Genomic DNA, 14,965 nt, shown 5'->3' with positions numbered 1-14,965 from the left:
GGATTATCAGATAGGGAATTTGTATGATTAAGTAATATGTTAAGTAATCTAATGGAAACAGTAGATATATATATAAGAATGATGGATCATGTAAGCAGAAAGATGGAAACGTTAAGAAAGAATGAAAAGGAAATGCTCGAAATCAAAAACACTGTAACAGAAATGAAGAATACATTTGGTAGTTTCTTCAGTAGAGTACACAAGTGAGAGAAGAGTCAGTGAACTTGAAAGATATGTCAGTATGAACTCTAAAACTGAAATGCAAAGACAAAAAAAAAAACAGAGAAAGATAAAAAGAACAGAATTTTTGAGAACTCTTGGACAATTTCAAAAAGTGTAACATAGGGGCGCCTTGGTGGCGCAGTCGGTTAAGCGTCCAACTTCAGCCAGGTCACGATCTCACCATCCGTGAGTTCGAGCCCCGCGTCGGGCTCTGGGCTGATGGCTCAGAGCCTGGAGCCTGTTTCCGATTCTGTGTCTCCCTCTCTCTCTGCCCCTCCCCCGTTCATGCTCTGTCTCTCTCTGTTCCAAAAATGAATAAACGTTGAAAAAAAAAATTAAAAAAAAAAAAAAAAAGTGTAACATACATGTAGTTAAAATATCAGAAGGGGAAGAAAGAATGGAGCAGAAGAAATGTTTGAATAGCTGATAGTTTTCCAAAATTAATGATAGACACCTTTGTCACAGATCCAGGAGCTCAGCAAACACTAAGCAGGATAAATATCATTTTATAGAGGGAGGAAGTAGAGGGAGCTAAATGGAGGTAAGAGTTCTACAGTTTCATCAGAGTGGTAAATTATCAATACCAGTAAACAGTAAACACACACACACACACACACACACACACACACACACACACAGAGTGATACCTAGATCAACCATTAAAAAAAATGTACAGACACATATAATAATAAGCACTATAGATGAATTAATGTTTAGGTGAATTCACCAATGAGGCCTTCTAAACCTGGAAGCCTTTAAATTATAAGTTCAGTTTCTTTAAATGATAGAAGATTATTCATATTTTCTATTTTTTCTTTGATCAGTTTTAATAAGTTGGGTTTTTCAAAGAATTTGCCCATTTCATCTTAAGTTATAAAAAATTGACCTAAAGTTCTTCATAATACCATCTTGCACTTTAGTGTCTCCCGTGTGTGTAGTGATGTATTTTTTGTCTGATATTTCTAATATATTTTTTACTGATTATTTTTTTAAGCATTTGTCAACTTTAGTAATCTTTTCAAAGAACAAGCTTTTAGCTTTGTTAATTGTCCCCATCCTACATTTTGTGTCTGTGTCATTGATTTTTGTTCTTTGTTCTTTCCTCCTCCTTTTTTTTTTGGATTTAATTTGCTGTGGTGTTTTTTTCTAACTTCTTGAAATAAAAGCTTAGATATTGATTTTCAGCTATTCTTTTCTAGTAGGTGTGCTTAGAGGTAGAAATTTCTCGTTATGCACTCCTTTAAATGCATTTTACAGATTTTGAGATATTTTTATTATCCTCTAGTCAAGATATTTTTTTAATTTCCAGTGTGATTTCTTTCTTTGAATTGTGGGTTATCCCGATGTATGTTGTTTAGTTGCCCAGCATTGGGGGAATTTATAGTTCCTTTTCTGTATTCATTTCTATTTTGAATCAAGTATGATGAGAGAACATACTCTGGAGTGTTTCAGTATTTTGAAATTAACACTTGCTTTTTGGCTCTTTATATGGTACATTTTGGAGAATGTTGCATGTTCACTTGAAAAGACTGTATTTTGCAGTTTGGTGTAGTCTTTCACAAATATCGTTTATGTGAGGTTGGTTAATAGTGTTAGTGAAGGGCTCTATATTCTTACTCATTTTTTGTCTACTTGTTTATCAGCTACTAAGAGAATTGTGTTGAAATCTCCAATTATGATTTTTGTAAGTGTGTTCATTTTTATATACCTTCAAACTATGTTATTAGATGCAAATTTAAAATTGTTTTACCTTCTTGTTGAATTGACCCTTTTATCATTGAGAAATGGCTATTTTCAGACCATATATATAAATATATATATAAAATCTAATGTGTATAAATCTATATATAAAAGCTAATATATATATATATATGTATATATATATATATATATATATATATATGTATACACTTTGTTTAGTGTTTTATAGTTACATCAGTTTTTTTTTGGATAGTGTTTACCTTATGTATTGTTTTCTATCCTTTAAATTTTACCCATTTCTGTGTTAGTCTGCTTGGGCTGCCGTGGCAAAATACCACAGACTGAGTGGCTTAAACAGCAAGCATTTTCTCACAGCTCTGGGGGCTTCAAGTCTAAGAGCAGAGGGCTGGCAAGGTTGGTTTCTGGTGAGATCTCTCTTAGTGGCTTGCAAAACCCTGCCTTCTCACTATATCTTCACATAGCCTTTCTTCTGTGTGTTCACAGAGAAGTCTCTGGTGTCTCCTCTTCTAACAGGACAACAGTCCTGTTGGATCAAGGCCTCATTTGACCCCCTTTAACCTTAATTACCCCCTTAAAGGCCCTGCCTCCACATACAGTCACATTAGGGCTTAGGGCTTCAACTTATGAATTTGAGGGGAACACAGTTCAATCAATCAGCACTATGTCTTTATACCTAAAATTGTGTTTCTCATAAATAGCATGTAGGTAGGTCTTAGTTTTTATTCAGATCTTTGTCTTTTAATGGTGAGGTTTAATTTATATTTAATGTAATTTGTGGTGCTAATCTGCTTAATTTTGTCATCTTTCTGTTCTCTGTTTCACCTTCTGTTTCTCTGTTTTTCCTTTCCCAATTTTTTCTGTGTGAAGTATTTTTTTTATTATTCCATTTTGCCTTCTTTAATGGGTATTTGCCATTCCTTTTAGAATCATTCTTTTAGTGGTCGCAATAGAAATTACACCTAAAATTGCTTCACCTGGATACTGTGAACATCTTAAAATTATATGATTCTGTTTATTTTTTTCCCCTGCTTATGTTGCTATAACTGTGATATATTTTTACTTCTCTAAGTACATACCTCACAGGATACTGTTTTGGCATTAAACACTCAATAGTCTTTATCTCTATTCACATAAATGATGCTTTTTCATTCCTTCTTTTTGATGTTTTTTCATTCCTTGTACTTTCCTGATTTCGTCTGGTATCATTTTCCTTTTGCCTGCAGAACTTCAATATTTCTTATAATATTGACTTCTAGTTATGAGTCATTTCACCTTTAGTTATCTGAGTATGTCTATTCCATTTATAGTTTAAAAAGGTAATTTTGCTTCATAGAGAATTTTCGGTCTGGCCCCTCTATTTCTTTCTCTAGAGCTGCCATTCCATTTTCTTCTAGGTCTCATATTTTCTTTTTAGAAGTTAGCTGTAAATCTTATTGTTCTTACTCTGAAGGTGATATCTTTTTGCTCAGAAAACGTTTAAGATTTTCACAGTATGTATCATTTTCCAAGAGTGGCTAAGTTGGTGGTGGTGGTGGTGGTGGTGGTGGTGTTTAACTCTGGGGTCCACTGAACCTTCTGACATAGCTCTTGATTTCACAAATTTTTTTGCTGTGATGGTGATGTCTTCAGATATTGCTTCTCCATTCTCTTCTCTCATCTGGAATTATAGTTTCTCATATGTGAGACCACTTGACATGTATTCTAAATGTCATATATTCTCTTTTATTGTTTTTGTTTATTTTTATTTGTTCATCTATGTTATGTTGCTGTTTAGTTCTCTGAATGCTTCAGTTAGGATAATTTTTGTTGACCCATCTTTGTCTTTGGTAATCTTATCTTTTCTGTTAAGACTGCATTGAGTTCTTAGTTACAATTCTTCAGTTCTAGAATGATCACTTGAATAACTTTACCTAATTCCTTTTTATGTTGAAAATTTCCATCTTTTACTCTATTTTCTTTCATGTATTTGTAATGATCATTTCAGTTTTTTTCTCTTAATTTAAATAACTGACATCTTTGAGGCAGCTGCTTTCGGCTCCTTCTTCTTTTGTTTATAGATCACAATTTCCCACTTGTCCACATGTCTCAATTAAATTTTTTTTAATTGTGAAACAATCTCAAATTTATACAAACAATAAGAGTGTGTTTGAATCTTAAATCTTGAACTTTAATAGCATTTTGCCAACATTATGCCCTGTCACCTGTATAAAGATGAGGATATTCTATTATATAACCACAAATAAACTCTCACAATGAGGATATTATCACTAATATATTACTGTCATCTAATCTTTATACATCACTCAGGTTTTGCCAGTTGGCCCAAGAGTTTCTTTTATAATAAAAGGATTCAGTTTAGAATCCCACATTGCATTTGATTATCATGTTTAAAAGGGCCTAAAGGAGGAAACTAAAGATCTCCTTTAGTCTGGAACAGTTACACAGTTTCTCTTTGACCTTTATGACTTTGATATCTTTAAAGATTACAGACCAATAATTTTTTAGACTGTTTCTCAATTTGAGTTTGTCTCATGTTTTCTCCTGATTATGTTTACATTACGCATCTGTTGCAGTGATGTTGTAGAAGTGATACTGTACTCTCATTGGGACCTATCTAATAGCTCATACTTTCAATTTGCCCCATTACTGATATTTATGTTGATCACGGAGTTAAGTGATGTCTATCAAGATTTTCACAGTGAAATTACTTTTGTCCCTTTGTGATTCATTACTGTTTTGTGGGAAAGATACTTGGAGATATATAAATATCTTGTCCTCATCAAAACTTCAATTTATTCATGCTTTTATTTATATCAGTTTGGATTCATAGTTCCCTATTTTATATTATAATACACTGTTTATTATTATTTACATTTATGCTCAAATTATTCCATATTTGGCCAGTGGGAGCCACTTCAGTCTGGCTTCTGTGTCCTTTTGACATACTCCTGTAATTCTTTGAGAATTTTCATATTTTCTTGCATAGCAAGAAGTTCCAGTTCATCTTGAACTCTTCTCTTTCCCAGCCATGGAAACAGCAGAAAGCTGTGGTTCAATTTAGTAGAGAATGGTGTTTAAAAACCAGGATCTGAGTAGATGTGCTCATTGCTGTTGGGCTATCACTCTTCCCAAATCCTCTGACATATATGTGTATACATATATACATATACACATTAATATCTGTGTTCATTTTTCTTTGTATGTTGTGTGTGTATACCATAAGTTCACACCAGTATCTCTACTTCCAGTTCAAAACAACAAGATTCATTCAGTTTTTCTACGTGTAACTCTCTTTCTCTGACAGTGAGAAATCTGGCTCCATTATCTTATCATATTTACTATTTGATCAATCTCTCATTGCTGCTGCCAGCCCCCTCCTGCAGGGATGCCCTCATCATCCTGAACTTCTGACAGTTTGCTCAGACCACTCTCCTGGAGCATGTTGTCCTCATTCCTCTTGGTCTCTTACACTCTGAGCCAGACTGCTGTCTCATGGGAGTGCCTTCCTCAGTCAGCTTAGGCTTCAGCATCCAATACCTTGCCAACCTTTTGTAGGGCTGTCTTCTTCACTCTACATAGACTCTGACACTTTGTACCAGACCATTTTTTTCTTTTGTTTTGTTTTGTTTTGTTTTGTTTTGTTTTCTTTTCTTTTCTTTTCTTTTCTTTTTTAATGTTTATTTTTGAGAGAGACAGAGACAGAATGTGAGTGGGCAGATAGAGAGGGAGACACAGAATCCGAAGCAGGCTCCAGGCTCCGAGCTGTCAACACAGAGCCCGATGCGGGGCTCAAACTCACAAGCTGTGAGATCATGACCTGAGCTGAAGTCGGATGCTCAACCTACTGAGCCACCCAAGCGCCCCAGACCATTTTCTATCTGGACGTCTTCTTCATCCTATGTGAGCCCTGACACCTCACATTAGGCTGCTACCACTCCAGGTGGACACCCTGTTATCCTAGTTAGGCTCTGATACCTTGCTCTGTACCATGACAGCTCCCCTTTTCTCTACCCTTCCACTCACATGGATACCTACTTCATTCAACCTTACCTATTGTTTTAAAGTTGAACCGTTCAAGAAAGGAAGAGGAAGAGCTATATTCCATTATTTTAAAATGGTATGTTGCACATTATGCATAAAGGAGAATAGAGACTGAAGTCAGTGTTATTTGCCCCAAGAAAGGGCACCCCTTATCATCTGTCAGATATATTGATTGAGGGGCTAATCACTTCAGGCCAGTGAAGAATTGAGCAATGTTGGGGCTAGGTTGTAACTCTAGTTATACCTCTGCTTTCCTACATATCTTGGGGGAGGCTCTTGAGGGCTTTTGCTTGGGAGCCTCAGGGTCTCTGCCTCCCTGTCTTGAAAGACTGATTAAGACTCCGTCTGATTCTTTCTGCTTTGAGCTTTGTTCTCCAGCTTCCTATCTCACACTGCTTCCAAATTTTGGTAAATGTGTTTGGGCTGAGATTTGTTGTTTGAGGCAGGCCCTGTTCCTCAACCAGGACTATCTCCCTCAAATATTCCAAAACAACAGATTCCTATGTGCTCTTTTAGAAACTCTGGCTTCCCACATAGCCCCTGAACTCAGAAATTAAACCAGTGGGAAAATAGTACTTTGTGTTTGGGACTTCTGAAATTTTTCAGTTGTTGACCCAACCCCTAACAACCTCCAAAATGTTATTTTCCCCAGTGTCATCATTTTATTTGAGCCACTCTCATTCCTCAGGCTTTACACAGAATCAGCAGGTAAGAAAGCAGCAGGAAAGTACTGCTGTAAGTACTGGGAGTAAGAAAAATACTCCCAGGTAAGAAAGCAGCAGGAAAAAGCCTATTCTCTTTCTCTCTCTCTCTCTCTCCCTCTATTTTTGAGAGCTTGTTCTCTGAATAGCTCTCTGATTTAATTCACTTAGTCCTTTTTGCTTTCATAAACACAATTTTTCAATTTTCCTGTTCTTTCATTGTTGCTAACATTAGGAAAGTTACTTTATTATATCTTCTTCCATCCTACTTGGAACCAGAAACCAGCCATGTATGTGGTTTCTGTACTTCTCTTTCATTTAATCTTATAAAATGAACATTTTTCCATGCCATTCAATTTTTTTTAAGTTTTTTATTGTTTTTTTTTAAATGGTTTATCAAACTGAGGGCCTATGTCCCTGGCAACAGTGGAGTACATGGTATATGTAAGAATATATGAGAAACCTTACGAATATGGTGCATCTTTCCAGAGTACCCATTTGTCTTGAGGATTTGGGGAATACAAATAATTTAACTTAGAAGTAGCTCTAAAAGTCATTTTCTAGGTAAACAAACATAGATATATAATTGTGGAATAGGATATAAAATGTACACGTACTGCTTGGATAAAACAAGATTTCAAGGCAATTTCTTGTTTTTAACAAGGCTGTATAGTCACTTAAGATATTCTTCCAGTGTTTCAGTAATTTTTCTCCCAAGAGAAGGAGTTTATAGTTTAGATTTATCTTACCTTCCTTTCTTTCATATTCAAATATCTAAATACCATTAAGTATCTCATTTGCTAATTTTAGAAGACATATATTGATTTTTTTTTTTTTTTGTCTGCCTTTAAAAAGTCCTCCCTAGGAAATGGACAAGGCTTACCTTCTCCCTTTTACTACTTTTATTTTATATGTAAACACTATTCCTGGACATTCAGTATTAGAATATTTAAATTAGACTGAAAAGTTTAGATGGTTAAGCACAAATAGAGAATACTAGTAAATGACATAGGTGTGTGTATTTTTTGTAAATTTATCAAAAAATACTTTTTCAAACTCTTAAATTCTTTCATACATTTATAAACCCACTTACAAATATATATATATATATATATATTTGTATACAAATACACTGTATATATTTGTATACAAATACAAACCCACTTACAAATATATATATATATTTGTATACAAATATATGTATTTGTGTACAAATATATATATGTATACAAATATATATATATATATATATATATATATATATATATATATATATAGCTCTCATACTATTAATATGATAAGTCATTGTCTACATTTCAAATATTTCCACTGTAGGGGAAGGTGTAAACATGTTAAATTTTCCTGTTTTCTCTCACACATTATCCTTGTGACCCTAATTAAGAGGTCATTTGAAAAGTCTGGGCTAATGTGTTAAATCACCTGTATGATTTGCTAGAGAATTGCTCTAATTCCACTTAAGAATATGCAACTTAATGAAAGTCAGGTGTGAAAACAGAAGCCCTTTGCCAAAGCACAATACATTTTGTCATTTGATCTTTTCCTGCTGAGTGGCTCATTATGAAAATAGCCTCAGCCTTCAAATTATTTCTTTAATCCTTGATTCTCTCCCACATTGTAAAGAGTCCAGTCCTCATACCAGTTTTGTTTTTCTTACTAGATTACTGGTATGTTTTGGGTGCTGAGGAAGAAATGTTTACTGGTACTTGAGCTTAGAATTTTTCCATGGGAAAATAGAAAACTCTTCTTCAAAATGAATGGTGTTTTACATGAACTACAGAACCCAAATGAGTGTGTATGTGGTAGTGAGAGAGAAGAGGAGGAATGGAGATTAAATCCAATAGTTGTAATTTAAAAAAAATATAATTGTTTCATTTTTCATTGCAGGAGTCACTTTCATGTGTGCGTATTTCTTTCCCAGGAGACTATTTGATAAGAACACTACTGTTACTAAAGGCTTAATAAATTGCTGATTTGTAAATTTATGACATATCCTTTTGTAGACTGTACCTTCCAAATATGCATGTAATTCTCAGCATTTTAAGGGCAGAGTTTGTGCTTTAATTTTATATTGCTTTTAATATTGAAATTACTACTAGACTTAGACATTCTGATGAAATCTTTCCTTTATGTTCCCTCAAGCTAATCAAAACTCAGAATTTTAGTAATAAAGAAGTAAAAGGGGTTTTGTTATGTCAGAAACATCAGTTGAAAATATATAGAGTTTTAGGATTCCCTTATAAAGGGAATTATAAATCCTTTCTAAATTCTATAATTCCCTTATAAATCCTTTCTAACAATCTTACAATTTCAGTATCAGATACCAAATACTATAGCCCAGAATGTAAACATTCTTATATAATATTCTTTACATTTTAGAATAAATTTTTTATGTTTATGGAGTAAATCATAAAGTTAGAACAGTATATTTAGCGAATACTGATCCTACTGATTATTGTTATCAACATGATTTAAAGTTCTCATTGGCCATTATATAATCTGTCCCAGTGGGTTATGGATTAAAAATAAATGTATTTGCACATTCTTATTCTTTGCAACTTTGGATATTGCCTTCTCAGTGACATTCTGATTTGTCTGCCTTTAATGTATTAACTAGCTGTAGAGAAAGTGCATTTAGCTAAAGACTAGTATTTTTCTTGGATGATGGAATGTTTTTTTCTTGATGCTCTGAGATTATTTAATGTTTTTTAGTTATATTCTTGCAAATGATTGCTTTGATGAGTTACTTTCTAATGAAACCCTAAAATAGCAACAAAGTGCTAAAATGGCAAGTACTTTGATGTTTGAATGCAAAGAACATGTTTAGAAAGCTGAAATAAAAGGGGAGACTCCAATGAATGAAAAGAAATAAAAAGTAAATGAGGTAATCAGAATCAGAGAAATTGATATTGGCAGGTTTTGAATGATGTTCCTAGATGAGCAATCTTTCAAAATACTTCTTGTACATTGCTGCTATTCTTTTATTTATTATTAAAATAATATGATCCATGAGGAGCTTGGGGTGACTCTCGGCCTAGCTAATTCTAATTAATCCAGTCGAGGAGAGCAGTAGGGTAAGTGGAGCAGTCTATCGGATTGAAATTCATAACTTAATTGAGGTCAAAGTCCCGGTCTGGGAGAACAAAAGTCTTTTGCTAGGACCAGGCAGATCAATAGCAATAAATATCTGGCTTGGATACAAGTAGCTTATAGTGACAGATTATCTGACAGTGGCCAGAGGTCTTAGTTCTGTTAAGGGCAAAGTCTTGATCATGCCATGGTTCTTGCTGATGTTCAGTCTACACCCATGACTCTTGGAAAGTAGTAATACTCTCAAGAACTCTTGAAAGTCTTGAAGCACTGTGTATGAAACTCCAAGTGAATTCTTTTTGTGATTATCAAATTAACATTCATTAATGGTACATTTTTTTGAATTAGGAGTTTCTATCACATCGCCAGTAAGATCCAGAGGATTTGCAAAGTCGCTACCTTTTCCATCAATAATTTAAAAGAATGTATAGATTGCTTTGGGGAAGGAACGTAACAAGCCCATGTTGTCTTGATTTACATATAACTATAAACGTTAAGAGGACCATGTTCATTAAAACTAAGGAGTTAGTATTAACCATTTTAAGTGTGATAATGGAATTTTGGTTGTGTAGGTATTTTCCTTGTTTTTAGGTGCACACTGATATATTTAGGGACAAGATGTCATGTCAACCATAATTTCTTTATCCTACTTCAACAAAAAAGGAAAAGAAAGAAAAAGTATGGCAAAATGTTCACAGTTATTAAATATGAATAATGGGTCTCTGCTTTTCTCTGTCTACAAGTATTTTCATAATAAAAATAGTGTTTTCATAATAAAAATAGTAAGAACCATGTGTAATAAAACCATCAAGCTAACATGTTACTAGGGCAGGTTTCTTTCTGTCCCATTCTTTTCATACTTTTAATTTCTACTCAGTTGTCAAAAGCTTGGCTGTTCTTTTATTCATTATATTATTGTTTATCCATAATAATAATAATTACTTAATTAGTACAAACATCCAGCATTCCACTCATTGTTTAATAACATTATTGCCACTCAGGCTCAACTACCATTTGACTGTGGGAAAGTAAACTCTTGAGATCTTGAGATCTCGAGTTGTTGGCCTTGTAAGGTATGGAGAGCTTCATAGTATATGTTTCATTTCCATTGACAATTATCTGGTCTGAATTATCATTCATTCATCAGTATATTATTGTGGCAACTTATTAAAGTGACTTTTTGATCCTCCAAATATTGGTACATTAAGTCTGCCTTAAACACCATTATCTAAATGCTACTTCAATATCTAAAGGATTCTATGACCAAGAACATCTAGTGGTGTCTTATCTATGAATTGGTTCTCAGCTTTTATGCTTGACTATTAAAGCCTCACCTCTATGACCATACCATTTTATCCAGTATTACTTGCTTTATGAAGTAGTCGAGCTCACTTTGTGTATTCCAGAAGTTCCCAAACCTGGATCACTAGAATCAACTATAGATCTTCTTTTTTCTTTGTTTTTTTTTTTTTAATGTTCATTTATTTTTGAGAGAGAGAGCACAAGCAGGGGATGGGTAGAGAGGGGGAGAGAATCCCAAGCGGGCTCTGTGCCAACACACAACCCGATACTGGGCTGGAACTCACAAACCGTGAGATCATGACCTGAGTGGAAATCAGGAGTTGGATGCTTAACTGACTGAGCTATCCAGGCGTCCCAGAACTATAGATCTTTTTAAAAATAAACCTCAACTCCAAAAATTATGACTCAGTAAATGAGTTGGGGATGGCAGATATTGGGAAGATGAGAATCTCGAATTTTTAAAATGTCTGCATGTAATTCCATGTAGTACTGGATTTCTAATTCTAAACCCTATATTCACCTGCCAGTTCTGTGGTGCTATGTATCTTAAGTAGGAGTTAGGATAAAATAATCAGATAAAACTAATGGATTGCTGTGATGAATCACTAACAACTGTTTAGATTTCCAAGATATGGTGCCAAGTTTAAAGGAGGGATGCAAATTTAGATATAATCCTATTGACTGAGCACTTGCTATTTTTTAAATAACTGTGCAAGCTATGTCTATGTATTTGGTCATTTTTTTTCTTATTAAAAGAAATTTTTCCACATAATTATCCAAAGTCAGACAGCTCCAATGTCAAGAGTCAAATCCAAGATTTCCACTAACAAATGATCCTGATTGGTAAATTTTCAGTTAGTTTATCAAACGAAAGTGAAAACATCATGGACTTTCAGAGAATGTATTTTTAAATAGAATAAACAAGGCTGTTCAACCTGAGGTCATTTTTCAGTGTGTTTCTACAGTTTCTGCCCTTTATTCATTTTGGAACTCACATATTTTCTGTAAGTTCATGTCCATACCAGAATAATAAACTATTAGCAACTCCTCACTGGTTGCATATTTGGGAAACAAAGTTGTAGTTTTGTTTTTAATTTTTTTTAACGTTTTTTATTTATTTTTGAGACAGAGAGAGACAGAGCATGAACGGGGGAGGGGCAGAGAGAGAGGGAGACACAGAATCAGAAACAGGCTCCAGGCTCCGAGCCATCAGCCCAGAGCCCGACGCGGGGCTTGAACTCACAGACCGCGAGATCGTGACCTGAGCTGAAGTCGGATGCTTAACCGACTGAGCCACCCAGGCGCCCCTAAAGTTGTAGTTTTTTAATAGGTCGTTTGGAAGGCAAATGTAGTGAGAGACTGTCTACCCTGATTAAGTTCAAGACAGCATGGTGGAAAAATTCCTTAACCAAGGAAGATTAAAGAAGAACCTGTGTTCTCAAGTAAACTCCATTATATATATAGGATATTCTCCAGTCATCTTATTTAACTGCTGTTTTTGCCTTAATTGTATTTACTTGATTGTTCAGCTTTGGTGTCACTAGTGGATTGTAAGGTATTTCAGTGTAAGAATCAGGTTTTCTGTTTCTTTAATATTCCAAGTAGTCTCTTGCCTAATGTTTGACATACAGTACACATTCAGTAAATATTATAAAAATATTGTTCCTTTGTAGATGAGTACTCCCCCAGTCTGAAGCACGCACACACACACACAACACGCACACACACGAGTGTACGCACACACATGTACACAAAGCCTATAGTTTCTTCATTGAAACATCACTTCTTTTGGGAAGACCCTGACCTAGCCCCTCCTTTTCCTGCAACCACAACCTCCTTTTAGACCCCCTCTTTTGCACTCCTATAATACACTTTGTTTACACCTGTGATAGGATTTGTCATTCTTTATTATAATCATCTCCATTCATAAGACTAGCCTCCTTGAGAGTAAGAATTTTGATATTTTTCTACTCCCAGCTCCTAACACATTACTTGACATATCACTTAATATGTGTTTGAAATAAACATGGAGTAAAGATTGAGGATAGTAATAATAAAGCCCCAAAGAAACAATGTCTTCGAGAAATTTATGGTAAGAAAAAAGAAATTAGAATAGGAAAACTTGATCTTAACAAGGTTATTGGAATACTTCATGACTTTTCTTGACACATTTGGTCAGTATGCATATTCTGTATTGTCTGAGTGTGGCAGGCCTAAACAAATATGCTGTAACACATATATCAGGTAGACATTCTTGAGCAATAGATGCTAAAGACCATTCTGAAGACAAATTAGATGTATTCTTAAATGAAGGATATGCATTATGAGACTACAGTACCCATGTTGAAATGGCTTTAATGCTCTTGACAGAAATCTGGCAGTTGACTGGTTGTGTTTCATGTAGCTGTTACTTCTCTTTTTCAAGCAGTTCTTTATTTTTTACAACTGCAATGCTTAATTTTAACATACTTTTTAAAACATGAATAGATTGAAAGAAATGTATCTCTTAAAACTGTGGTAGAATATATTAGTTTATGACTAGAGTAGAAAGAAGAAACAGCTGAGGTGTACAATAATCATGTCTCTTATTTATCCCTTCCCAAAACGTAAAATTTACATTCTCTTTGTACTTTTAAATCACATCTTCTACCAGAAATGCAGTTGGCTTTTATGGAGACCAATTGAAATGGCCCAGTTCACTCCCAGGACCCAACCCAAGGGCAGATCTTGCTGCTGGTATGCCCCTAGGCCTGAAGGATGGGAAAGGGGCAAGTGATTGGAAGGCGGAGGGATGAATTGAGCTTGGACATGGGAGCTGAGGTGTCTGTACTCATGTATGTGAGGCCCTTTGTGAAGTTGTATGGAGCCTGGAGTTGCAACAGAAAGGGGTTCTAGAAATTTCCATTTGTACTCTTGCCCTGGGTGCACACAAATTTGGGGGGAGGCCTATCTACCAGCTTAGTGGTTTTCAGTGTTTTGTAAATTCCCACAGAGGTACCTAGAAGTTTCCCTCCCTACCTCAATTTTTACCTATTTTAAGATTATGCTGCTGAATATGATTTGGTTTTAAAAAAGAAGTCCCCAGGGCACCTGGGTGGCTCAGTTGGTTAAGTGTCGGACTCTTGATTTCGGCTCAGGTCATGATCTCACAGCTGTGAGATCAAACCCTTTGTTGGGCTCAGCACAGAGTGCAGAACCTGCTTGTGATTCTCTCTTCCTCTCTCTGCCCCTCCCCAGCCCACATGCGCACATGCACACCTACCCACTCTCTCTCAAAATAAATAAATGAAAATAAATAAAAAAGAGGTCCCTTATAATGGAGTATGAAGGTAGAGATCAAGTCTAGTCATCACTGTGTCCCAAGCCTTTAGTATTATTTAAATCTTGGGAGCTTTAGAGGCATTTTGTAAATATTTGTTGACTAATAAAACAAATGTATTCATCCTCTTGTGCAAAGAAACTCTACATCTCCAAAAAGTGTAGGCAGAGTTTTCTGGCTCAACAGAGGAAGACAGATGTCACTGCAAAAGAAGTCTGAAAATGGTGAGCAAAAATGATAAAACCAGTATTGAAAGGTCAAATATTTTACCATGTTTTCTATTCTACAAAATGTATTTATATATATTAGCTCATTTTATCCTACAGGAGTCCTGTGTTACACTATCCTCATTTCATAGTTGAGAAAACTAAAGCTCAAAGAGGTTATGTGAATTGCTTGAAGACACAAGGCTAGTAAGTAGATAACCAGAGTTCACACTTCAGTATTTTAACTGCAGATTCCATGCTATTTTCCTGCATCGTACTGTCATCATTCTCTATCACACTGATTCTGTGCTTTTAGAATCCACAGCCATCTGATGCATTTTGTG

The 14,965-nt window shown here is 34.9% G+C and overlaps 1 protein-coding gene across 7 annotated transcripts in view; it reads left to right on the top strand.

Moving 5' to 3' along the window:
- ACBD6 (acyl-CoA binding domain containing 6) overlaps nucleotides 1-14,965 on the top strand; it is a 223,140-nt gene that overhangs the window by 123,809 nt on the left and 84,366 nt on the right. Inside the window, exon 7 of one of the 7 annotated variants that reach the window (XM_045452566.1) lies at nucleotides 8,592-9,431. The exons of the other annotated variants lie outside the window; for them this stretch is intronic. Coding sequence (XP_045308522.1) covers nucleotides 8,592-8,666 — 75 coding nt within the window. The 3' untranslated portion in view covers nucleotides 8,667-9,431. Of the gene's footprint in view, nucleotides 1-8,591; nucleotides 9,432-14,965 lie in introns of those variants that run through there. 7 annotated transcript variants of the gene reach the window in all.

Source organism: Leopardus geoffroyi, chromosome C3, assembly GCF_018350155.1.
Source record: "Leopardus geoffroyi isolate Oge1 chromosome C3, O.geoffroyi_Oge1_pat1.0, whole genome shotgun sequence".
In the NCBI taxonomy this organism is placed as follows: domain Eukaryota; kingdom Metazoa; phylum Chordata; class Mammalia; order Carnivora; family Felidae; genus Leopardus; species Leopardus geoffroyi.
Note: the sequence above shows the minus strand (reverse complement) of the source record. Positions and strands in the feature narration are given on the sequence as shown.